At 33.7% G+C, this 25,627-nt stretch overlaps 1 protein-coding gene across 2 annotated transcripts in view; it reads right to left on the bottom strand.

Annotated features, from left to right (window-relative positions):
- Nucleotides 1–25,627, bottom strand: part of LOC122014982 (callose synthase 3-like) — a 59,063-nt gene that overhangs the window by 6,267 nt on the left and 27,169 nt on the right. For both annotated transcript variants that reach the window (XM_042571564.1, XM_042571565.1), the window contains 13 exons: nt 23,725–23,862; nt 23,520–23,635; nt 21,814–21,898; nt 21,575–21,744; nt 21,327–21,453; nt 21,141–21,244; nt 13,950–14,085; nt 13,725–13,876; nt 11,654–11,763; nt 11,430–11,555; nt 11,191–11,259; nt 10,918–11,107; nt 10,539–10,686 (listed from right to left, as the gene is read on the bottom strand). In XM_042571564.1, the coding sequence (XP_042427498.1) occupies nt 10,539–10,686; nt 10,918–11,107; nt 11,191–11,259; nt 11,430–11,555; nt 11,654–11,763; nt 13,725–13,876; nt 13,950–14,085; nt 21,141–21,244; nt 21,327–21,453; nt 21,575–21,744; nt 21,814–21,898; nt 23,520–23,635; nt 23,725–23,862 (1,671 nt within the window). The remainder of the gene's footprint in view (nt 1–10,538; nt 10,687–10,917; nt 11,108–11,190; nt 11,260–11,429; nt 11,556–11,653; nt 11,764–13,724; nt 13,877–13,949; nt 14,086–21,140; nt 21,245–21,326; nt 21,454–21,574; nt 21,745–21,813; nt 21,899–23,519; nt 23,636–23,724; nt 23,863–25,627) is intronic.

Here is a 25,627-nt window from a genome sequence, read left to right as displayed (position 1 = left end):
CATAATTGTAGTTCCACACATTGCTACCAATAGCTGATGCCCACTCCTACATCTCCAGTACTCCTCTCTCTCAAATTTTCTTTTCTCACACTAATCTTGTTTTCATCATGCCAAAGTTATTTTGCATGCTAATCCATGGGCGAAGCAGTAAATTCTATCTATGCCGATCGACATAGCTCGGCATTGGAAACCATGATTCATAATTCCCCTTTTCCATCTTTTGGAGGAAATGAATCCTAAATCGAATAATCAAGATTAGTTCTAGTAAACCTCATTTCTCAAAGTAAATAGCATAGAAGGTATAATGTCAGGGTTGCATATGTTCCGATATTGTTAAAATTAAGTTCCCAATAATGGATTGATAAGCAAATTGCATAACTTTAGGGTACTATGAATCTTTAAACTATCAGCACCACCACCACCAACAACAACAATCAAGCCTTACCCACTAGGTGGGGTCGACTAACCTTTAAACTATCAGCAAATCACAATTATTTGTTTGAATCGAGACAAATTTTATAGTACCATATCAACAATCTTTAAACTATAAATACTATTATGTTCTATTTGTTTAATTATTTTCAGGATTGTTATATTCTCTATTGTGGTTGATATTGTAATGTATAAAGATTGACATCATATAGAAATGACAAATTTTGCATATTCATCCTTATTTCTAAGAATTCAGGGAAATCCTCAAGAAATTGCAAAAACCAAAAATTATTTTTGAAACATTTCGTTAATAACTATACAAACATAGAAATCATTAATTATAAACTCCATACACATTGGCAATTAACAAAATTAAGTTAACATTAAGGAGCATCAAAAATCAACGAAAGGCATGAGTATGAAGAATTAATAATACCCAAGGTTTAATATTTCGACCCGTGCCGAGGTTTCGGTCTTAGGCTGGAACGATACAGTTTCGGTATCGTATTGTGCCGTGCCGATACAATTTCGGTATTTTTTATTTATCTATAATAATGATAAGATAAATATGTTTATTGTATATATAAAAATAAGTTGTATATTGATTTATTATAAGTTCTCAATTATTGAATAATTTAATATTGTTAGAAAAAATAATTAAAAATAATTTTATTTAAATAGAATTGATATATCAATAATTCAAATTAAAATGGAAATATATATTATAATAATAATAATAATAATAATAATTAATACAATATATTATTTTATATTAATAATAATTATATAAATTAACTATATATTCATTTAATTAATTATTAATTAAATAATATATATTTTAAATAGTAAAAAATATTAAGTAAAAAAATTTTAAAAATTTTTAAAAAAAATCAGAATATAAATATAATTTATTAGAATTTTTTAAAAAAATCTTTTAGATTTTTTTTAAAAATCTTTTAGAATTTTTTTAAAAATCTTTTAGAATTTTTTTACATTTTTTTAAAATTTAAATGAAATTTAAAATAATAAAAATATATTAGAATATAAATAAGAATTATTATATATTTTTTAAAATTTTTAAATGAAATTTAAAATATTATTTTTCAGTATATTAATTAATAAAATTTATTTAATTTTAAATATATTTTATTAGGATAATTTAACTAGGTTTATAAAAGCCTCTTCAAAATATCACACATCCTCCTTGGGAATTGTCTAAATTAATAAAATAAAATAAATAATTATTAAAAACAGAAAAAAAAAAAAAATCGCGTACGCAATACACGAGATCGCGCTCGCGATCGATCATCGCGATCCCGCGGGGGGCGTCCGACGAAGCTGGAAGCGTCGCCGGACGCCTCTAGAGGCGCCAGAAGGGTCGTCGGAAGCGTCCGGCGACCCTGCCGGATGCTTTCGGCGCCGCATAAGGCGTCGCGCACGATGCCTTTGGAGCTACAGAAGGCGTCGTGCACGATGCCTTCGGTTCCGAAGGTGCCGCGGGACGCCATCGAAGGCGTCCCACGTCTCCTCCAGCGCCGAAGGAGGCGTCCCGCGTCTCTTTCGGCGCCGCCGAGACGGGGACGCCTCCCGTGCCGGTTTCGGCCGCCCGACGGAACGGTAAAAACCGTCCATGCCGAAAGGCACGGAACGACATTTCAAACCCTGATAATACCTTTACAAGGTTTAACATGGCACAAACAAATATAAATTCATAGAAATTCTTAGACATAGAAAATGTCGAGTCATTTTTAAAGACTTTCATAAATCAACAAAAAGTATAAATTCATCAATTTATAGAGTAGTGTGATTTAGTGATTAAAAAACATCCTTAGCAGCAAAAGTAAATCTTTGGATTGGATCCAAGTTCCACCACAGTGAATGGAAGATCCAAGTTAATTCTGTAATACTTGCCACGATCCATCATGCTGCTTAACAGACAGAAACCAATGAAGCCTACCTCATCAGTGTCTTGTCATTGTCACAGGCTAAGAAGAATTGCATGGAGACTAGTCTAAATGTCGTTATTTGTGAAAACTTGCTGAGTGTAAGTCTGACTCAGTCATCATTATCTTCGTCTGTTAGTTATCATCCTATTGGTCAACTTTGAGTGTGATAACAATATCAGCATCAACGTCCTTGAAGTGGTGTTTCTAAGTTCTAACCTCAAGTTCCTTCACCTAGAGAAGGCCAATAAAACCTCCTACCCATGTGACACAGACAATTTCAATGTCAAATTTATTCTCAACATTAAAAAAATTATAAACTAGTCAATTCCATAGATTCACACACTTCCCTCATGGAATCTATAGGAAGAAGACAATTATAAACTTGTCACCCACACAATATAAAAGTTTGGCTTGTGATCCTTTGCCCTTGTTGCATCATACTGTCCTTATCTGATTGTCTACACCTTAATTGAGGGAGGAAAAAGGGGTGCAAGAAATGTCACCATGCACACTAGGATTTTTTATGAACTTAGGTTGATGAAGCTTTAAATTTTAGAAATTTTTAAAAGCTAGAAGTTTTCATTTTAAATTAGTCAAGAGATAGTAGAAAATTTGTTTATCGTATATATAGGGTTAGGAGATTGATTTGAACGACAATTGGAGTTTTAAAAGAGACTCGACCCCTCATATTGAAGAATCTTCCAATTAAATTCTGAGCTTTGCTCCTTCTGTAAAGTCATTCAATTTGATTGTGCATCACAAGTATCTCTCAATCTGATTATATAAATGGTAACTTCTTTTAAAAATGATACACTATCGATCCAAAATAAAATGAAACTGAAAACAGGCAAAAAAAAAAAAATGATGGAATATTTGAATACAAGGTGTAACGGTAAAGTTGTTGCTTTGTGACCAAAAGATCACGGGTTCGAATCCTGGAAACGCCTCTTACAAAAAGCAGGGTAAGGCTGCGTACAATGGATCCTTCCCCGGAACCCCGCATAGCGGGAACTTCGTGCACTGGGCTGCCCTTTTTTATTTGAATACAAGGTGTAACATCTTACAACATCAACCACCAACAACAACCAAGTCTTATCCCACTAGGTGAGATTGGCTATATGAATCCTTTTATGTCATTGAGCTCTATCTCCTACTATATCATCATCTATATATAAATAAAATTTATTTTGTTTTATTATTGCTAACCAAGTCTTTTTTTGTCTTCTTCTTCCTTATTTGATATGCGTGTTTGTCATAATTTCACATCGCGAGCATTTATTGATCGTCTAAGTACATGCCCATACTATCTTAAACGTGAACTCTCTAATACTCTCATTTCTTATTTTGTCCATCCTCGTATGTCCACACATCTACCTTAACATCCTCATCTCTGTAACTCTCATCTTCTGCTTATGTGCTCGAGTCATGCCTAATATTCTGCTCCATATAACATAGCAAGTCTAACTATAGTTTTATAGAACTTTCCTTTAAGTTTTAGAGATACATTACGGTTACATAAAACATCCAATACTCTCCTTCATTTCAATTATCCTGCTTGTATTTTAGGTAAGACATCTCTCTCAATCCCTCTATCGTTTTGCAAAAATGGTCATAAATATTTAAAATTCTCGATTCCGGGCAACTTGTCATCTCCTATCTTAACAATTCTCTCATTACGTCTGATATTGCTAAACTTAAATTTCATATATTCCGTCTTTATTCTACTAAGCCTAAAACTTTTCTCTTCTAGTGTTTCCTGCCAAGATTCTAGTTGAGCATTTACTCTTTCACATATTTCATCTACCAAAATAATATCATCTGCAAACAATATACACCACGGTACTACTGGGTTCGTCCATAATTAGTGTGAAAAGATAGGGGCTTGGAGCTGATCCTTGATGTAGCCCTATCTTTATTGGAAATACTTCAGTTCATCCATAAGGTGTAACATCTTACTAGAAATAAAAAGAAGAGAGGAGATATTCATTATAAAATTCTTCTTTGTATGTCCAAGTTGAAGAACCATTATATAACTTATCTAAACATCCTCTCTTTGTGCATGATTTATGATTAGTTATTTTGTTACTTCTAGCATCACTCTTTTTAAAAGTTGGTGTTAGATTTTACTTGGTCTTTTCTAACACTCCCTCTCTTTGAATGAAATGATTGACACTTCAGCCATCAAATATCATCACCTCTGAGTCTGAGTAATGACTGGAACTATAATCTCACTTGTCTACAACACTTTTCTTTGTTAATTCATTAGTCGCAATTTTGAAAAGATAGATTAGTCTTTCTTCTCTTCTAGCATCGTCTTTCTCTAGAGTACATGCCAGAAGTTACAGTTTCTCTCTCCTACAACATCATCTCTTAGTCTTTTTCTCAGTATTAACTCCACATCTTCAAAGTAGATGTTGGGACTATTTAAATCTATTTCACTCGACAAGCTCACCCAAGTTGTCACCCTCGCAAACTTCAGAATTGTATGATTTCTTCAAGTTGAGAGATTTAAGAAAGAAGAATATATCAAATCCATTAAAAACTGTCACCTTAACCTTTCAAAGATTTCTCTTGTGACAACCACAATCCTCAACTTGATGAATCAATACACAGACTCACATCTTTACAATGCTACACTGATATCATGTCGTTATTTTAGTTATCTTTGTGCCTTAGTAAGTTTTTTGTGTGTGTGAGAAATTTTTTAATTTATGTAACAAGTTTAACATAGAAGCTCTATTTTGAGGAATGTTAGAGTCATTAGTTATAGGTTTTGTGAGATTAATCCACATTGAGTAGCTTAATTATAGGATATTATGTTGCGGCCTATGAATATGGCGTAATCCTCCTCTCTGTAACATCAAAATAATATTTCATTCTTCTCAGCTAATCTAACACTGTAACCAATTAACCAGTACATAATGTGATAGTTTGGATTATCAATTTCGAAGTATTTTTCCATTTTTAGAATAATTGCTTGTCAATAATAATTTGTTACATGCTATTGTTCTCTTCCTAGTGGATTCATGTCTTTAGTAAATGAATTTGAGATATACAATTTCTATTTCTTTCTCACACAGATTCTCTTTATTATTTGTATATATTAGTTAATATATCAGTCAATTAACTAGTTATCAATTGCCTAATTATAATTTTTTAAGATAGATTCTTTTCTAAAATAGATTCATTCTTAGTTTATATATAAATATGTGTCACTCTTCAATAAAAAAGATATATTCTTTTTTTTTTCTCAAATAACATGATATCAGAGCCACTTCGAAATTAGAATTTCATCTCCACCGCTTCTTCCTCTCATGTATGTACGACGACACTCCTTCTCACGAATGTGTGACAACGCTGCTTCTTGCCACATAAGTCACTACGCACCTCCAACCCCGGTGTTGGCTGAATCCCGACCCCTATGACTCGACCTTCTTCGGGTTCGTCCTTGACGCCCTCAATTGCGAAAAGGCACGCTACGGTGATCTAACCCTAGACGCCTTCCTTGCCCTCTTCGCCGCCTCCAGCCCTGCTTTCTCTTCCTCATTCGTCGTCCTGCTTTCCTAACGCGAGTAGCGCCTACACGCGATTGCAAGTCGCATCGTCCGATGTGGTGAGCAACCGTCGTCGTATTGGTTTCCTAGATACCGCGCATTCTCCCTTGACCTAGTTTCCTGCCCCACCCATGACGTTTGTTTCCTGTTATCAGAGCCTCCGTGTGCTAGCAACTGATGCTGATATTGGTTCAATCTTCCTTCTCGTGCACGTGGGTTTGTCTGTACTTGTCGGATTCTTCTCTTATTTAACTTCCTTTAGCATAAGATTTTATGGCTGAAAATAAGTCTTCTATTGTGACGGATGTGGTGCCTATGATATATAAAATCACGGACTATAAGTTAAATGGTTCGAACTATTTGGATTGACGTAAGATTATTCGTCTTTATCTATGAACTATTGACAAAGATGGGCATTTGACTGATGATCCTCAAGATGATTCACAGCAAACATGGTTTAGAAAGACTACTCATTTGTTCCTTCAGATTCGGAATTGTTTTGATAGTGATGTAATTGGTTTGATTAATCACTATGAATTTTGTTAAAAAATTGATGGATTACTTGGAATTTATATACTCTAGAAAAGGGAATCTCTCCCGCATATATGAGGTTTTCAAAGCATTTTACTGTGTAAAAAAACAAGATCAACCTCTGATGAATTATTTTATGGCGTTCAAGAAGACATATAAGGAGCTAAGCATGATGTTGCCCTTTAGCCTTGATGTGAAGGTTCAACAACGTTAACGAGAGCATATGACTATCACGAGCTCCCCCGCTGGCTTGACTTTGAATATGATAAGTCACAAGTTCTCTTAGGTTCTGAGGTATCATTTTTACAAAATGTATTTACTCCTGTTCTCCATACAGAAACTACTGCACCTGTTCCGCTTAGTGGTGCTTTGGTAAGTCGCAATACTAATTATGTGCCTAGAAGATCAATCACAGTGGAAACAAAAGAAGTGGCGGGACTTTGAAACTCGAACGCCGAATTCGGGTGGTATTATGTGTAACAACTGTCGTAAGCCAAGTTATATAAAGTTTCAAGGGTAGAAAGCTTACAAAAATCAACAAAAATACCTGGCCCATATTGCGTTCAATAATGATGCTTCTGATAAATCAGTCCTTATCTCTACAGATGAATTTGCCAAGTTCTCAAAATATCAGGAATCACTCAAGCCTTCATCTCCTTCTGTCACTATTGTTGATTCAGGAAAACAAAACTCATGTCTTCTTTCCATTGATTTTGGTGTCACAGATCATATGATAGGTAATTCTAGTCTCTTTTCTATTTTGTAATCCAAAGCTAACACTCCTACCATTTAGCTAATGGGTTCGTGGGTTTGGCACTATAAATCTTACCTCTTTGCTTCCTCTGTCCTACATTTACTTAATTTATCTTTTAATTTGCTCTCTGTCAGTCAACTAACTCGTAATCTTAACCGTTGCATCTCTTTTTTTTTTATCATTGTTTATTTCAGGATCTTTTAAAGAAGATTATTAGTAAAGGACATGAGTCTGGTGACCTCTACGTTCTTGACACACCACATTCTTTTGTTTGCTCAAGTGTCACTTCTCCTTTCAAGGCTTATTGTAGGTTGGGATATCCATCTCTCTCTTTGCTCAAAAAGCTTTATCCATAATACGGTAAGATGTCTTCATTAGATTGTGATACGTGTCAGTTTACAAAACATCACCGTCTTTAGTTCGAGTCCTAGAGTGAATAAACGTGTTAATATTCCTTTTGAATTAGTTAATTTTGATATTTCGTGTCCTCCTATTTGTCTAAACCTAGTTTTAGGTATTTTGTTACTTTTTGTGAATGATTATTCTCATGTAACTTTGTTATATTTAATGAAAAGTCATTCTGAGTTATTCTCAGTTTTATGCATTTTGTGCTAGATTAAAACTTAGTTCAATCTGTCCATCCGTACTTTGCGAATTGATAATGCCAAGGAATATACATCTAATTTATTCCAATCTTTTATGAGTCAAAATAGCATGCTTCATGAGACCTCATGTTAATATCCCTTATAAAATCTTTTTTCCCAATAAGTCGTCATTTTCAGTTAACCCTAGGATATTTGATAGCACTTGTTTTGTTCAAGATGTTTGTCCGCATGTCACTAAATTAGATCCCAAGTCTTTGAAGTGAATCTTCCTTGATTATTCTCGTCTATAGGTGTTATTATCCCAGTATTAACAAATATCTCGTCTCAATTGATGTTACCTTTATGGAACATACTTTATTTCCTATCCTCACCTATTCCGACTTGTTAAAGGGATGATGATGATTTGTTAATGTATTCAATCACATCCTTCGCACCTATCTCGAGACTAGCTCCTGTCAAGCCATCTATTATTCAAGTCTACTTCATGCGTCAACCTTTTGATTCATGTCTAGCACCTACTATGTCATCAGATCCCGTCCTGAGTGATGATCTTCCTATTGCGTTACACAAAGATAAACGCAGTGTACTTATCCTACTTCTTTTGTTTCTTATAACAGCTTATCGTCTTCCTCTTGTTCTTTTATTGCTTTACTTGACTCTATCTCTATTCCTAAAACTGTCCATGAGGTCATATCTCCTGGTGGGAAAGATGCAATGATAAAGGAGATGAATGCTATAGATGACAATGACACTTGAGACTTGGTCTATCTACCTTCAGGGAAACGATGCCAATAGGTACTCATAGTTAAAGTCAATTCAGATGGATCAGTTGCCCAATTATAAGCCCATCTTATTGCAAGGGCTATGCTCAAACATGTATGGATTATTCTCCAGTTGCAAAGTTGACATCTGTTTGATTATTTATTTCAATGGCTGCTTCTCATCATTGGTCTTTACAACAACTTGATATCAAAAATGTTTTTCTTCATGATGATCTTCAAGAGTAGTATATGGCGCAACCTCCTGGTTTTGTTACTCAAAGGGAGTCAGGGCGAGTTTGTCGTCTTCGAAAATCTTTATATGGTTTGAAATAGAGTCCTCATGCTTGGTTTGAAAAATTTAGTCAGGTTGTTGGAAACTTTGATATATGAAAAGCAAGTATAATCATTCTGTGTTCTGCAAACAGTCAGGAACCATAATCATTCTGTTAGTTGTGTATGTGGATGATATTGTTATCACTGGAAGTGATACTACGGGAATCTCATCCCTTAAATCTTTCATTCATACTCAGTTTCATATGAAAGACTTAGGGTGTTAAAGTATTTCTTGGGTGTTAAAGTTACGAGGAAAAAAAATTATATTTCTATCTTAAAGAAAATATGTCCACCTATTAACTGAGATAGAAAAATTAAGGGCAAAACCTTGTACTGTTCCAATGACTCAAAACATACACCTCACAAGAGATATGGAACTATTTGAACATCCTGAGAGATATCAAAGGTTGGTTAGTTGAATTACCTTATCGTGACTTGTCCTTGTATATTCAGTTAGTGTTGTCAGTTTATGTCATCTGCAACAGTCCATTTGGGTAGTGTTAGAGCAAATTTTGTGTTATGGGAGCACCTACATAGGGTATGGTATATGCAAATCACACTCACATTGAATGTTTTCATATGCAAATTGGGCAGGTTCCAAAATGGATAGATCTACTTTAGGTTATTGTATCTTTGTTAGAGGAAATTTAGTCTCATAGAAGAATAAGAAGCAAAACGTTGTGTCGGAATATAGGGCAGTCTAGGTATGAGATAATATGGATATATCAATTCTTTACTAAAGTAGGTCTTGAAACTTCAGCACCAGCAAAACTGCGGTTTGATAACCAAGCTGCTCTTTATGTTGCATCAAATCCTATGTTTCATGAGTGAACTAAGCACATTGACATTGATTGTCATTTTATTCGTGAGAAAAGTCAGCAAAGCTCTCCAGGATAGGTGAAGACCAGAGAACTAGAGGACATCTTAACAAAAGTTTTAAATGAGATTCGGGTTGATTATCTTTGTAACAAGTTGGGTATAATTAATATCTATGCTCCAACTTAAAGGAGAGTATTATCTGTATATATTAGTTAATATATCTATCAATTAGTTAGTTGTCAATTAGCCTAATTATAGTTTCCTAAATAGATTCTTTCCTAAGATAAATTCCTAGTTTGTATATAAATGTCTCGCTTCAATAAATATGGTATATTTTTTAATTTCAAATAACACTTTTTATCTCAAATAACACTTTTCAACACTATTCTTTTCTCTCTCTTTTTTTGGAATTAGTTAAAAGTTACCCACATTTGCTTTAGTATCCCTTAAAAATTTTTTGAATTGCAAATTCCTTGTTTATATATATATAAAAAAAAAGAGCAACCCGGTGCACGAAGCTCCCGCCATACGAGATCCCAGGGAAGGATCCATTGTACGCAGTCTTACCCTGCTTTTTGCAAGAGGCTGTTTTCAGGATTCGAACCCGTGACCTTTTGGTCATATGGCAACAACTTTACCGTTGCACCAAGGCTCCTCTTCAAATTCCTTGTTTATATGATTTATAATTTTTTTAATTGCAAATTCCTTGGTTATATGATATATAATGAGCATAGAGATAGACTTTATTAAATTATCATTTCATTCAAACTCAGAATTAATGCAATAAATAGAAGAGCTATCACCTGGTCAAGACTCTGTAGTTGTTCTGATAGGTCGTCACTTTTGGGCAAAGCAGCCTTAACCAAAGCAGAATAGTAAATTTTCTCAGTTTTCCTAGAGCTGGTAGGTACCTCAACCTCATCAATATAAGCCACACGGAGAGATGGATACCTGAAATATAATGTACTCTAATAGGTTTAGCTCATATGTAAATATTTTCCATTAAATAAAGATCTCCTAGAAAAACTGAATCTATAAAGGGAATAGGAAAATATTTCCGTAGCTCAATAAACACAGTTCATTCAAACAGAATTTAAAAAAAAAACAATTATACATCAATTGAGTATAATTGGCATATACTCTTTGAGCCGCCAACATAGAAACGAATTGCAAAGTACATACGTTCTCATGAGCTTTAGAATATCTTGCGCCCTGGAATGACCAGATCGCTTGTCAATCCCATACTGCTGGCAGGATACCACATATGTGAACTTCATATCAGCTACAGCCTGGCATTGTGCCCATAAAGATCTTTCTAACTTTGGCTGCTGTTCAAAAATTAATTCAGCTTCTCTATAACCTTCCATAAGATCTGAAAGATAACAATGAAACATGATAAGAAATGAAAAAGTGGATGTGAAAAGGATAAGCAACTAAAGTTGCATCTTCAAGTACCTTCATCTTTGGCCATATCAAGAAAAGCTTGAAGTTCCAGAGCTTTCCTGTTGTACATCATACCTCTAACTGTAAAACAAAACAAACCATTTAGGAACAATTGTTTTACAGAGATTGCTGCATGCAGCCTTATAGTGACTTCTTTGTCATATCCAAAGCAAACAAACCATATTGGGATACAAAATGCTAAAATGGGTTACTTTTTAACATACCAAATTGCAGTTTTACTAATACTTTACCAGTTCGAGTTAAGGTCTGGCCTCTATTTGAAGCCCATAGGCGTAGTTCTTCTTCAAGTTCTTTTTTACTTCTAAGCTCGTCTTCTGTTTTGCATTCAACCCTTTCAAGGAAGTTGGTCCATTCATCTGGAAACAATAAACTTTTTCAGTTAATGAAGGTTTGCAAAAGTTCCAGCATGGCTCTCACATTAATGCTTTGCTATTGCCAATCACAAAAAAAAAACCTGGATATATTTTCTGCAAATAGAAAAGAATAGAGACTCCATCTTCATTTGGCTCTTCAAGATTAGTCAGAGAGAATAGAACATCCTCATTAAAATATGGTGTCAAAACCCTGCATCCAATTTGTAAATAATTTATTGAAATGTAGGAAACCATGACTACTTATTAAAATAGGATTGATACTTTTGATACCGATAAAATACAATAGCCAACTTGGTTACATAGATAAATAACATTAAAAGGGATTTCAATGTGAGCATTACACAATCAAACTTATAAATGGAATTATGTAAGGGTCAAAGTATAAATTGGACCAAGTGTTCAATTTTAATGATTGAAAATCTACCAAGAAGGATGGCATTCATCGTCATCGTCATCTTTAAGCCATGTTTGTCCCAACTATTTGGGGTCAACTTCATGAATATAATACTTCAGTGAGCTCTATGCAGGGAAATCATTGTTCACTACATTAATGACTTGCATATTGTTTGATCAAACAAAATTGATACTTTGATTTTTGAAAACAAAAATCCAGAGTGCTTTCACAAAATATTCTTAAATGTCTATTAGAACATCAGTAAAACATTTCAATCAACGCATGCTCATATGCTAAGCAAAAATTATAATCTATATTTTAAAACCCAAGTCTTTCATAAATTTATGGGCCAACAAACACAGAGTTTTCTTCAAGACAAAAGTTGAAACATGAAGAAATATTCACACATATTAGCTATCAAATTGTATCTCACACACGTGCACCGTGCCATGCATGACTGCACAGGTTTTTTCTTTTTATTTTATTTTTTTGTTTTTTTTTAAACTTGTTGTTAAGTCATTTAGGGTTTATGTTGCGTCACAGAATTAAGCAAAAAAAAAGAAATCAAATAAAAAAAATACTTTAGGTGCTCACGGGGCGTGTGGCGTAAGGTGAGAGAAGGCATATCAAAATTTTGTATATATATTTTGATAATCCAAGTATCCAGACCCTTACAAACCCAACTGATCCCGAAGGTGGGCAGCCTTCTCCCTTATTCGCCCACAAGATAAATCCGGAAGCGCAAGTGGCCCCTCACCCAATAGTCAACGTCCCAGGTTTTTCATCCCACCAGAGGAAAATGCTCAGTGCGCCATAGCTTGGATTCGAACCATGGATGCTTGGTTAATCTATTGAATGTCTTGTCGCAGCACCATGCTCGAGGGGGCTAGACTAATATATTATGTTTTATAGTTTGAGTGGAAATTAGTTTAGGACTAAATAGAACTCATTAAGTAGATACGATGATTAGGATCAAGTGGTTGCAAACTAATCTCGATTTGGATTTATTTTAGTATATTTAAAACTAAACCAAGTTTATATATAGCAAAGTTGGTTAGCCATATTGATTAGGTTAATTGTATTTTTATAAGATTAGAAATGATATAATTATTTAATTAGGTAATTAATTATATTTTTCTATTCTTGCTTCCTTTTCTCCGTATCACTTTTGCAATCACTGCCAGTCCACCCTCTCATTGCCCATTGCATGCATCGGTGACTGCCTACAATGATCGCCACTTCCACTACTCATTGTACCTCTCTTCAGTAAGTTTTTCCTCTTCTGATTCACTCTGGTCTCTTCTATTTCTCTCCCTTCTCTTTTTTAAGCTTCTCGCGCCAATCAACAAGTGGAACTATAAATTTTGATCGTGTCAACCAGCTCAACACTTGAAACCTTGTGTTTAAAATTAATATATGGTTAAACTTATTTAAAATCATAAGTATTTAAAATTAAACAGGAAACCATTTTTAATTATTGTATTATGTGCAAATTAAAATTAATTTATATGATTAGATTTATTTAAAATTTTAATTAGTTGAAATCACTAAATTAATTAATTAAATAAGAGCATTTCTCGTGCAATTTGCACGGTATGATTCTAGTAAAGAATAAATTCTTATGGTTCATGCAAATTTAGGGCTAAAACTTTATGCTTCAGCTAAATAAGAGACTATAATTTAATGAGGTATGTTCATTGAAAGCAATATAATTAAACAAAATAAATTCTGCCAGGGACTATAATTTAGAAACTCACGAGAAAGAAAGCATGTTCCGGACTTTTGGTGCCTGAGGCATATTCATAAAAAGTGAATTACTGAAGAAAGTAATGCGCCTTCTGGCTTCTAGATTAGTGGGTACATCCATTGCAGACTCCTTGACAGTAAGAAGTAAATATAGCCTTTTGATCTGGATTTCAAAAACAAATAATAATAATAAGTACTTGGTTTACAGGTTTGATAGTGTGATCTTAACATTCTACCTTCTCTGACCAAGCATCTGATTGTGGGTACGGAAACTTGATAGCTCCAGGTGATGCAAACAGCTGAACTTGATCATCCAGTGAAGCAAAGCCTTCATGCATTCTATATGAACCTCCATGAATGGATTCTAAAATGCTGGCAAAGAGCATAGATGAAACTAAACACCACTGAGAAATACTATTTCAACATATTCTACTTTTTCAAATATAAAAAGATTTCAACTTGAGCCAATAACTATGGCTTGTTCAAAAAAAAAAAAAAATCACAACTAAAAGCTCTAAGATTAACAAGAGGAAAAGTAAAATTTATAAAATAAACCAACAATAATAAAAAATGAATGAATAGCCAAATTGAACGGATAGAGAAACCTTAGTAAGAACATCATATATCTAGAATTTATTCAACCAGAATAGCAAAGAACATATCACAAGGGACTGGCGGGATAAAATTTCGAAAATCATTTGGAGTTTTGTTGGATCGATATAAGCAACCAGTCAATGCTTTATGGACCATAGTTTGAACAATAAAGAAATAGCACTTCAGAAAGGATGTACTAGAGATGAGAATTTTGAGACGGAAGTGAGGAATAACACGATATAAAACAAGAAAACCAATCTAGCACTATGGTGGATGAAAAAATGAGAGATAATAGTTGACATTTACAGGTATTATCTTAGTGCCAAGTCATTGTATATTGAGCCAAACTAATATAGGCCCTAATTGAATGAATTGGACAGAAATAGGGGCATGTGGTGTATAAGGTTGATTTTGGTTGATTTGTATCAAACTGAAGTGAAAATCAAGAACAACGTTAAGCGAATGGAACAAGATTGATTTGAAATTGAACTAGATTGCATTCTAGTTAGGCTTAGTTTGAGCTATAGACATTTAAAATTTTGAGATGTGTTGGAGTTCCAATCTCTGGCCGAAATGGGTTCAATACCAGATTGTCTTGAGCCAATATGATTTCAAGACTTATTTACTTCCTTATTATAAATTTATACAAATAATAGAAATACCAATTAACTATATCAATTAGTATATATAATTATTTGACTAATTAATTATATAGAATTACGTAGTTAATTATTTACAATTGTTATTAACTACATAATGCTATGATAGTTAATAAATTTGATATTAACCATATGCAATTAATTAAACAATAATATAATTATATGATTAATTACACATTACATATAATTAATAACTGCTGTTGTCCCCTCGGATGGGTCTAGTGGCTAGCGCATAAGGTGTTGCCACAATGAGGTCTGGGGTTTGAATCTCAGCAAAGCCGAGGTAAATATCTCCCTTATGTGCTAGTCACTATTCCAAAGGCTAGTAGCCGCCCGTGATCTACCTCCTCCGTGTTGGCCCTGGGACGGGTTGGCGGGGGACTAGGAGCGAGTGTATTCGCCTTTTGCCACAATAACTGTTGTTAATATCAATTACAGTTAATATATATAAATATACATATATAATTATATATATGCAATCAATTAACTACAATAACCATACCTAATTAATTTAATTAATTTTATATCCTATATTTAATTAATATCAATACCTAATGCAACACAAATCGTGATTGTGCTGCTTGCTAGTTATTAGATAATGATGTCGGAGAGGCCACAATAATCAAAGTCTCCACAAGGTATATCACATGAGTTGGGCATCTTTACTTATCCCAAAAAAAAAAAAAACATGACTTGGGCATCTTCCTCTGCCACTTTGTAAGTATGTCTTCTCAGCAAAATCTTGGCTCCTTTGATGATTTCTTCCTTATCTCCACTTCCCTCCTTGATTTCTCCCTCCTTGTCTCCACTCTGTAAGTATGTCTGAGGCAATATCGATATCATTTTGCATTGCAGTGAAGGAGCAAATGCATGAGTAGAATGCTAAGTATCGATTGTGTCGGCATCACGATTTGGTACTTTAAACCAAAACTAAAGAATCATAAAAATAGTAGGACTAGCCTTGTTTTCCTAATCAATTTCTCTAACCCTCACCTCGTCTTCACCTGGCCTAACTCCCATACAGTTATGCACTCACCACAATGACATCATCTTGCATGCCAACCCCCAATTGGCTTCATAGCTATGATTGGCCAAATCAATGGAGATTTTCAAAGGAAGAATACAATAGGCAAGGAGAAGGCTATGTCACCGCTTGGCTGTTTCTTAACTCTGATTCTTATGTAGATGCCAAATCTACAGGTCAAACCATTGGTATATATTGAAATAAGGATAATATATGCTGATCAGATGATATATGCCTAGTATCAGAGAACACAATCAAAACATGTAATTTGCCTATGTCCAAATAAATTTTCCAAACACATTAGGTTGTTAATAAATAATATTACACTACAAATCACATTAAAATATTTAATATAATTATTTATCTATTAAATGACTGGTATTAAATCAACAATCATAACAAAGTTGAATGTGAGAGTTAACTTCTGCAAATAATTTAAATGTAATATGTCAGGAGTACAAAGGTAAATTATTAAAGAATCTCTCAAGTTGACACCCCTTACTATATGTATTATTAATCACTAAAATATTACACTTTAATCCTATAATACATGGTATTTACAAATAAGTCACTATTATTTATGTTCAAGTCTTCAAAATTCCTTGCTGAAAGATATGATAAAATGGTAGCTTGCAAAAATAATGAATCTTAGAACCTCTTGAGAAGTTGGTTAACAAATCCACTAACTAATCATTAGTGTCGCAACAATTTCCTTAGAAAATTATCTCTATGATTTATCTTCTCAAACATCTATGAATTAGAAAATATGGAGCGTTTGGTTGTGACGATATAACTCAATTGACTCTGTAAGAGTATGTGATGAAGGTTGTAGAAGGTGGAAGGTTATCCCACTATATAGCGCCTAAATGTAGGCAAGTGCCCAAGAGGTTATTATTAACTGACATACAGTTAATAAAGTTATTAGTCAATCAAAATAAGTTTACATGCACAAGAATATAAGTGATAATTGATAAGTAAACAACATCATACAACAAAACATATTAGTATATAATAGTTTATATTAAATCAAACAAGTTTAAAATTATAGAAAATTCATAAATCAAAATTAGCACATTACAAGCAAACATATCATATGAAATAACAAACATATATATTTAAATTAATGTCATGCTATAATATGAAGTATAGATCGCCTATGTCATGCTACAATCCCATGCAAGTTATAACAATCAAGTCTAGCCCTCGTTATGAGGATAAAAAACTATGGTTTAAAATCTTGTACCATGCCAAGCGACACAATCAAAGCGTCTTGTTCACTTGTCGCTTGTTGATCATGTTAATGAGTATCATGTCATGACATTATGAGTAATTGAAATATTATTTTTAATAATTATTATTATTTTTTAGTTTGCACCCATATAACATAATGTCAAGATTGTATCATTTCATATGTAGCTATGTGCCACCTCAAATTTGCTAATGACACTATACATCGAACATTAACACAATCCCAAAATAGTGTCATTTCAATACAACAACCACAAAGCCTTATCTCACTAGGTGGAGTCGACTATATGGATCCTTCTACGTCATTGGATATTATTCCTTACTATATCATCATTTATATTTAAATAAATTTTATCTTGTTTTATTATTGCTAACCAAGTTTTTTTGACCTTCCTCGTTTGATATGCACATTTATCATAGTTTCACATCACCTAACTTGAGCATTTATTGATCATACATAAACGTGTTTTCTTTCAATAGGGGCAACCCGACTTTCTCTTATAAACTAGTATTATTCCAATCAAAAACAAAAATTGCAGTAGAATTTAAGATTTTGGACCTTACAAAAATCTATAATGTAAAATAAACCAAGGTTTAAAATCTCGATCCGTACCGAGGTTTAGATTTTTGTCTCAGGCTGAAACAATACGATACTGTATCGTGCAGTGTGTGTGCGTCTATATATATATATAATTTTAAAATAAATTGTATATTAATTTTATGTAACTTGACAACATACCTTTCTCAAAACTTTTGAAATAAAGGACAAGTAATCTAAAGTATTTCTTAGATGTAAAGATCAGACATTCATATCAACAAAAATGTGTTTCATGTGCTTAGGAGTTAATATTCATGATTCCAAATCTCAAATTGATTCTAAGACCAAAAAAAATAAATTATTATCTATAATAATTATGTAAATTAACACAAAGATCCTAATTTATATCTAATAATTATATAAAGTATTTATTTATTTATATAATATATATTTATAGTTTATAAATATTCAAAATAATATATAGTAAATATTATATATATATATATATAGCTTATATTGCATTCTAAAATCAAATTTATTTAAAAATTTTATATATTCTTAAATTTTTTTAGAATTATTTATAAATTTTTAAAATTATATTAAATATTTTTATAAAATTTTAATCTATTTTTTATTTTTAAAAATAATTTAAAGTTTGATTTTAAAATTATTTTAAATTATATAACTATATATTATATAAATTACTAGTTTTACTTTACTTTTTATATTTTTAATAAAAATAATAAATATTATAATATTATATATTAGAATTATATTAATTAATTAATTAACAGTTTATTTAATTAAATATTAATTTATATAATACATATAATTATAATTTATATAATAATTAATTAGAAATTATAATATAACAGGTTTAATTGAAACTTTTAATCGTTTCAGGCGGCACGACACAGAATTTCATTCCTTGAAATAAACTAGCCTTTTTTATATAAATTTGTTTAGACCGCCCTTCTAGGCCGTATAGACCTCTTAGCTAGGCCATTTAAACTTTTTAAACCAGCTGCTTAAATGGGGCAACTTATTAGCTAGAAGAAACAATACCCTTTTCATCCTAGAGGGTCACCTACACTGTTACTTAAAACTGTAAATATCATGACTCCATCATCAACTATTTAACCCAAATAAGCTCATACATAGCTATTTACACTCAATCTAGTGTGTTTCTTATACCAAAATAAAGATTATCTTCCAAAAGGATGGAATGCAATAGCTTGATGTGACTCTTTCATCCATAGAAGAGTCTGACATTAGTTCATCCTGCAATTTGAAGGCAACCACAATCCAAATACAAAAGATATTTACAAGAGCATTTTTCATAATTCTCAAAGTTGCCTCCATATGATGATAGCATGAAGCCTCAAGAAATTGACTGTTCACATTCGCTACAAATCGCATGCCTGATTTTTTAACTTCGAGGTGGTCCAATTTTAAATAAGTCTATGTACCTTGTGTGTGTGTGTCCTGAATAGGCAAACACTATGGTAAGAAGAGTTGCTAGATCCTTTGTATGAAAATGCTAGTAAAAATACACTTTCAGCCTCTTGACACCTGTAAATCATAACAATATTATTAATATAGATAGTTATATAAGCATAGGTGGTAGGCTTTATGGTGAATTAATCAAATTATTTTTATTTTAGATATGCTCTCCCCCTCTCTCTCTCCCTCTCCCTCTCTCTCTCTCTTCTCTCTCTCTCTCTCTCTCTCTCTCTCTCCCACCGCTTGAGTTTCTCCTCAGATTTATTTTGCATAAATAAGTTCAAAAGAGGTGGTCTTCAATCAATTTATTATGAAACTTAAGCAGAGCAGCAAGTCATGCGTCCAAATCTTACTAGTCAATGATTGACACATAAAGGTCAGCCCGGTGCACGAAGCTCCCGCCATGCGAGATCCCGGGGAAGGATCCATTATACGCAGCCTTATCCTGCTTTTTGCAAGAGGTTGTTTTCAAGATTCGAACCCGTGATTGGTCATATGGCAACAACTTTACCATTGCGCCAAAGCTCCCCTTCAATGATTGACACATAAACAAGGTTTAAAATCTCGATCTGTGCCGAGATTTCGGTCTCAGACCGGAACGATACGGTCTCGATACCGTATCGTGTCGTGCCGATACAATTTCGGTATTTTTTTAATTTTAAATATATTTATATTAATTTTATTAAAATTTAATTATTAAATATGTTCTATATTTTGAGAAGTTGAATTTATATTGCAATAGTTTCTTATAAAATAATACCAATTAAATTTTTATTTTTTTAAAAAAATAAGTAATTCTTAAAATTCAAAACTAAATTTAAAATTATATAAAATCATTTGAAATGTTAAAAACAATTGATTGTATTTGTAAATTTTTAATTTTTAAAAAATTATTTGAAATGTTTAAGAATTATATTTTTTTAAAAAATAGATTATTTTAAATTTATATTTAATTTTAAAATTATTTTAAAAAATTTAAATTATTTAAAAATTTTGAAATGATTTTAATATTTTATAACTATTATTAATAATTATTTACTTATAAAAAATATATATTTAAAAATAAAAAATTAACTAAATAAAAATAAATAAATTTTAGAAATATATAAAATTTTATTAGAATTTTAAATAAATTTTTATATATTTTAATGGGATAATAGATTTTAGGGGTGAGTTTGGACTATTTAAGTTAGAAGTTGATTATTTAAATTAGAAATTGATTAAACCTAAGTTTTTTAAAACCTAAGTTCTCCGCCGTCGTCATTCCGTCGCTCGCATCGTTAGCCCTATCTATGCTTAACAGCTACCATCGTCCATGCAAGCACGTCGGCGATGCCTCCCTTCTCCCCACTGCTCTGGCCACCCCTCTCCACCGCGTTCGCACGTCCAACCATAGAAGCATAACTTTCATCGTGACGCCCTCAGCGACCCGTAGAGGGACGCCGCGAGGTCGCATCACCCTCCGCCAAGGTCGCAGAGGGACGCCGCGAGGTGGCAGCGCCCTCGGCGAGGGTAGCGAAGGGATGTCGTGGGGCCGCTACGCCCTCCGTGACCTCGTGGCACCCTTTCAGTTGCGGTGTCGGTGCTGGTCCCACACCGGAGCGGTAAATACTGCCTGTTTCGAGCGGCACGACACACCATTTCAAACCATGCATATAAATACACCAATCACATGATGTTTAGGCCTGGACCAACCCAAATAGTCCTAGAACGTCCAGGGTTCTTATTACAAGAACATAATTCACCTGTGAATCTGTGATAGGACAGTAGCAAAGAATATTAATGTAGTTGGAGCATGAGGCTTTGCAAACAATGCACTTAGAAAGGAAGAATATCAACCATATAAAACCATGCATTTTACCTGGAGAGTTGTTCCTCCATTATGTCAATGTCCTTAGTCACTACTTCAAGCATGTCTTGGAAACATAGGACAACGTTTTGGCGATCCTCTTCTTTGTTATCCATCTACAAAAAAATTTACAGCAGGGCAACCTTGGTCAGTGATAGAAATCTAAAAAAATGAGGTGAGAAGAAAATAAATTAATACCAGATACTCAATCAACTTGACAAATAGATTATACAAATTTGGAAGAGCTTCTTTCATTTTGAAATCTTCTATGAGTTTTCCACTATTGATATGCTTATCAACCACCTCAAAGATCTGGACTATAAGCCTACAACAACAATAAGAAAAACAGTTGTACAGTAAGACAAGAAAGAAAATCCAGCCTTAAAGTTGCCAAAATCTAAAATTAGCATGAATTGTAAGAAATTATGAAAAAGATGATATCTTACTTCTTTTCAGGTTTTTCAGGTTCACCTTCAACTAAACTGTTAAGAATGCTTCTACATGATAAATAACACTCACGAACAGCGCATGCCATATATGTATCATCTTTGAGCCTCCTATGAAGTTCACTATCATTTGCCTTGGTATCCTTTGCCATGTGCACTGCTACTGGAATCTAGAAAATAAAACATGTCCATGTAATTAGCAAATTAAGGTAAAAATCCAAGAATTGAGGCAAATTTACCTTGCTGGCAAGTAAGAAAGGAGGCCACTGTGGTACATCAAGTTCTCTGTCTGCCCTGTATGGAACAAGCAACAAATCCATTTCCCTGCAGAGTGCATACGACTACGATTGAAATTTTTTTGCCCAGATAAATCTGTGGGAAGTAGGAAAGGTGAAAATTTTGGTAAAGTGTTGTTTGTAGTGAACCAGATGCCTTTCTTCTCCATCAAAAGCATAATTGTCCTAATGATTTTTCTATTATTTAAAATAAAACCAAATATTTGCTCCAGTAAAAATACATGATCAAGAATCATTGCTGAGAAGTCAAAAGGCATAATTAGGTTTCAGTTTTTCTCATAGATCGCACAGTTTAGTTTTAACCACTATTAAATAGATTTAAAAAATTGTTAGCATACCAAATCAACTTTAAATAAAAAATAAGGCAGGCTATGGATTCCTAAGAGCATGAGGTCAAATTTGGCCTTAGTTTTTTATTCCAAAATATTTTTTCCATCAAACAGTTTGCTCAAAATTTCTTGGACTAAAACTTCTCCAAATTATGAAATAAAACCAACTATTATCTATGTGGGAGTGCGAGAAGTTCAGATATGATCTTATTCTGTGTTTTTTAAGAACCATTTCTTTGATTTTTTTTTTTAAATACGGGTGCCATTGAATTCCTGAGATCAAAATCAATCTCTACACTTTTTTTAGTCAGAATGTGCTGTATGTGTCCATCATGTACTTTTGGTTAAAATTGATAATCAAAATGTTTCAAAATAAAAAATTATGGCCAAATTTGAATTTTTAAACTACAAAAGGGAATTTGGGGTATTATTTTATGATTTAGATCTATAGATTATGCAAATTATATTTTTTTCTATGAGAATGTTAAGTTTAACTTTTTCTGATTTTTTGGGGGATTGTAAATTTATAATTTTTTTACAAATAAAGACATCATTACATTTATGAGATCGAGATATTGCATAATATATTTTTTAGACTAAAAAATTGATTGGGCTAATTAAGCAATTTTGGTTAATACTCCTTCATGGCTCCAAACTGCTTAGAATTAAAGGCGAAGGTCACATATTTGATTTTCTCCAAAAAGAAAACATTTTAGTGTCAGAAAATGAAAAAGGTGCCCCTATTATCCATATCATAAAAAAAAAACGCCCTTCCTTCAAAAGTTATCAAAATAGCGCCATGATTTGATACCCAAAATACCCCATTACGCTCCATCTTGGAGCAGCTTTAACCACGGGGTGAGCATCTGTTGGAGAGTCAGTTAGATAGAAAGAAAGCTCAAACTCTTGCATCATGCAACCATCAAAGCTCAAACTCCTGCGCAAAACTTTTTGTTGCAATCACTAATTTTATGTAGTTCATTTAGCAATTCTCTATTTTTTTTCTGTTTCGAGGAAACCATCCCTTCATATCTTTTAAAACGAAACTTTTGGTTTCAGGCAATGTGCTCCAAAAAAAAACACCGAAATCACCTAGACCAATAGGGCAGCAGGATTATTGTAATGTGACCAATTTTTTGGTGAATGATCAGGTACAATTCCTACATGAAGTGTCATCATGCCTAATCAAAGAACTACCTAGATCTATCTGTATCTCAACAAAGCATGTCATGATGAACTTCGCCATAATGCATAAAGTTAAACAACTTAACACTAAAAAAACAAAATACTTTCAAGGAACACAATAAATATTAAAGGTACCTATTGCTTATAAGATCCTCCTTTCGAAAGCTGGTGATGATTGTGTTCCATATCTGAGCAAACCTTGCTCGAATCACTTTATCATCATTTGTATCTTCCTTGTTGTCATCAGCCATCTAAAACAAAACAAAACATTCCTTGTGAACAAGAAATGCATTAATAAAAATAGGGATTTGATATATAAACTTCCAGAACTTAGTCAGACCTGACCAAATCGACGAGATAGAGAAGCTTTTAGCCCCCTTTTTTTGTTCCCATCTGAATTGTCAGTTGGAATTAGCTGGGAATTAAATTTCATCGGTAGTCTCTCAAATCTGGACCGTAACAATCCCAATGATCGAATCTGTAACACGGCATAAAAGAAATAAAAGGAGTCAACCAATAAATCAAGAACATGAGCTATTCACAAAAACCATCATAATGGATAAAAGGTAACAAATCCTATTGACACGATAGGAGATATCTGTCTACAAAAATATCCCATTATACTGGAATATCTTGGTGCGGGAAGCATCCGACGATCGAACATGTGTTTTGATTATATCAAAGTGTCTAAAGTTAAATTGTCTTGTTATCTAACAAGGTTCATTGAGCTTGCAGAAAAGTCCTAAGTTGTCTTAGGCAAAAGCCCTAGTGGATTCTAGGCAGGTGGAAACCCTAGGAGGTGGAAACCCTAAATCCTAGGGGGCGGTAATCCTAAGTGGTGGAAAATCCTAGCTGCGGTTAGACAAGTGAAAAACCCTAAGGGGTGGCAACCCTAGGTCCTAGGGGATGGTAATCCTATGTTGAGGAAAACCCTAGGGGATGATAACCCTAGGCCCTAGAGGGTGGTAACCCTATGCTGAGGGAAACCATAGGGGGTACCCTAGGTCCTAGGGGGTGATAACCTTAGGCAGAAAGTTCAGTTGGTCTGGAGCACCGATCTGGCAACAAGTAAACTCTCCTGAGAGGAGTAGATGAGGACGCGTTTTCTGGCGAGGGAACAGTAGGAGTCAGTTCGACCTAGGGTTTCCGGGAAATTCGAAGTCAGAACTGAACAATCCGATGACTATCGAGTACTTATATTTATCTTATATTATTATGCCAATTTCGTTTTGCAGGGTATATTTTGTTTGTAGACTAATATACCTTGCAGGAATAAAATTACACAAGAGAATTCTCAGATGAACAGTATCCGAGGCATCTTTGGGCTGTTGGAGGCGCCTCGGGCACCTTGGCTGCAGTTGCGCAGGAAGCAAGGCAGAAGGCGCCTTCCAAGTGTGCTGAAGGTGCCTTGGACAGCTGATGGAAGGCGTCTTCCATGGAGCTTAAAGGCGCCTTCGGGTGGATAAGCAGCGAACGCCATGGAGCTTATCAACACGGCTGACTCGGGACTGAAGGCGCCTCCTATGGATGCTGAAGGCGCCTTCAGCAGGCTATTTAAACCTGGTTCGAGCAGATGCATAAAAACAACACGAAATCGCGATCCATCTTCTATGCGCTGCTCCAAAAATGATCCGAAGAAGCCGTAGCACTGCTCCGACAACCTAAAACCCGGATTTTCTCATTCTTAGTTGTTGGTATATTTTTCTGCACTTAAATTATATACTTGTAATTAATCTTGTAAAGATTCTCTAGCTTATAATGATTGCCCACCAAAATCGATCAACGATCGCGGGTCTTGGAGTAGGAGTCGACATAGGCTCCGAACCAAGTAACCAAAAGTGTTAGCATTGTTTCCGTGTCTTTACTTTTCCGTTGCATATTTACTTAAAGTTTTTCAAAACGAACGAATTAGCCATGAGCGCTATTCACCCCCCCCCCCCCCCCCCTCTCTCTCTCTCTAGCGCTTTACGATCCTACAGAATATTTATTAAGAAATAATGCAACAAATTATTAGTCTCAGACTCATATTTAAGAGGAAATAACTAAGTTTGATCAGTGACCAATATGCCAAACTAACAAGTTAAAAGGAAAGAATCCAACTCATACATCTAAATTTGTAAAACTCATCATTATATGTGAGATCAAGCATAGCACATGTTAACGAGTTAAATTGAGATACAAATAACTAACAGTAGCATGATTCAAACTCAAATCCATACACATTAACTTTGATTGGGTAGTCA

Source organism: Zingiber officinale, chromosome 8B (genome assembly GCF_018446385.1).
Source record: "Zingiber officinale cultivar Zhangliang chromosome 8B, Zo_v1.1, whole genome shotgun sequence".
Taxonomy (NCBI): Eukaryota; Viridiplantae; Streptophyta; class Magnoliopsida; order Zingiberales; family Zingiberaceae; genus Zingiber; species Zingiber officinale.
Note: the sequence above shows the minus strand (reverse complement) of the source record. Positions and strands in the feature narration are given on the sequence as shown.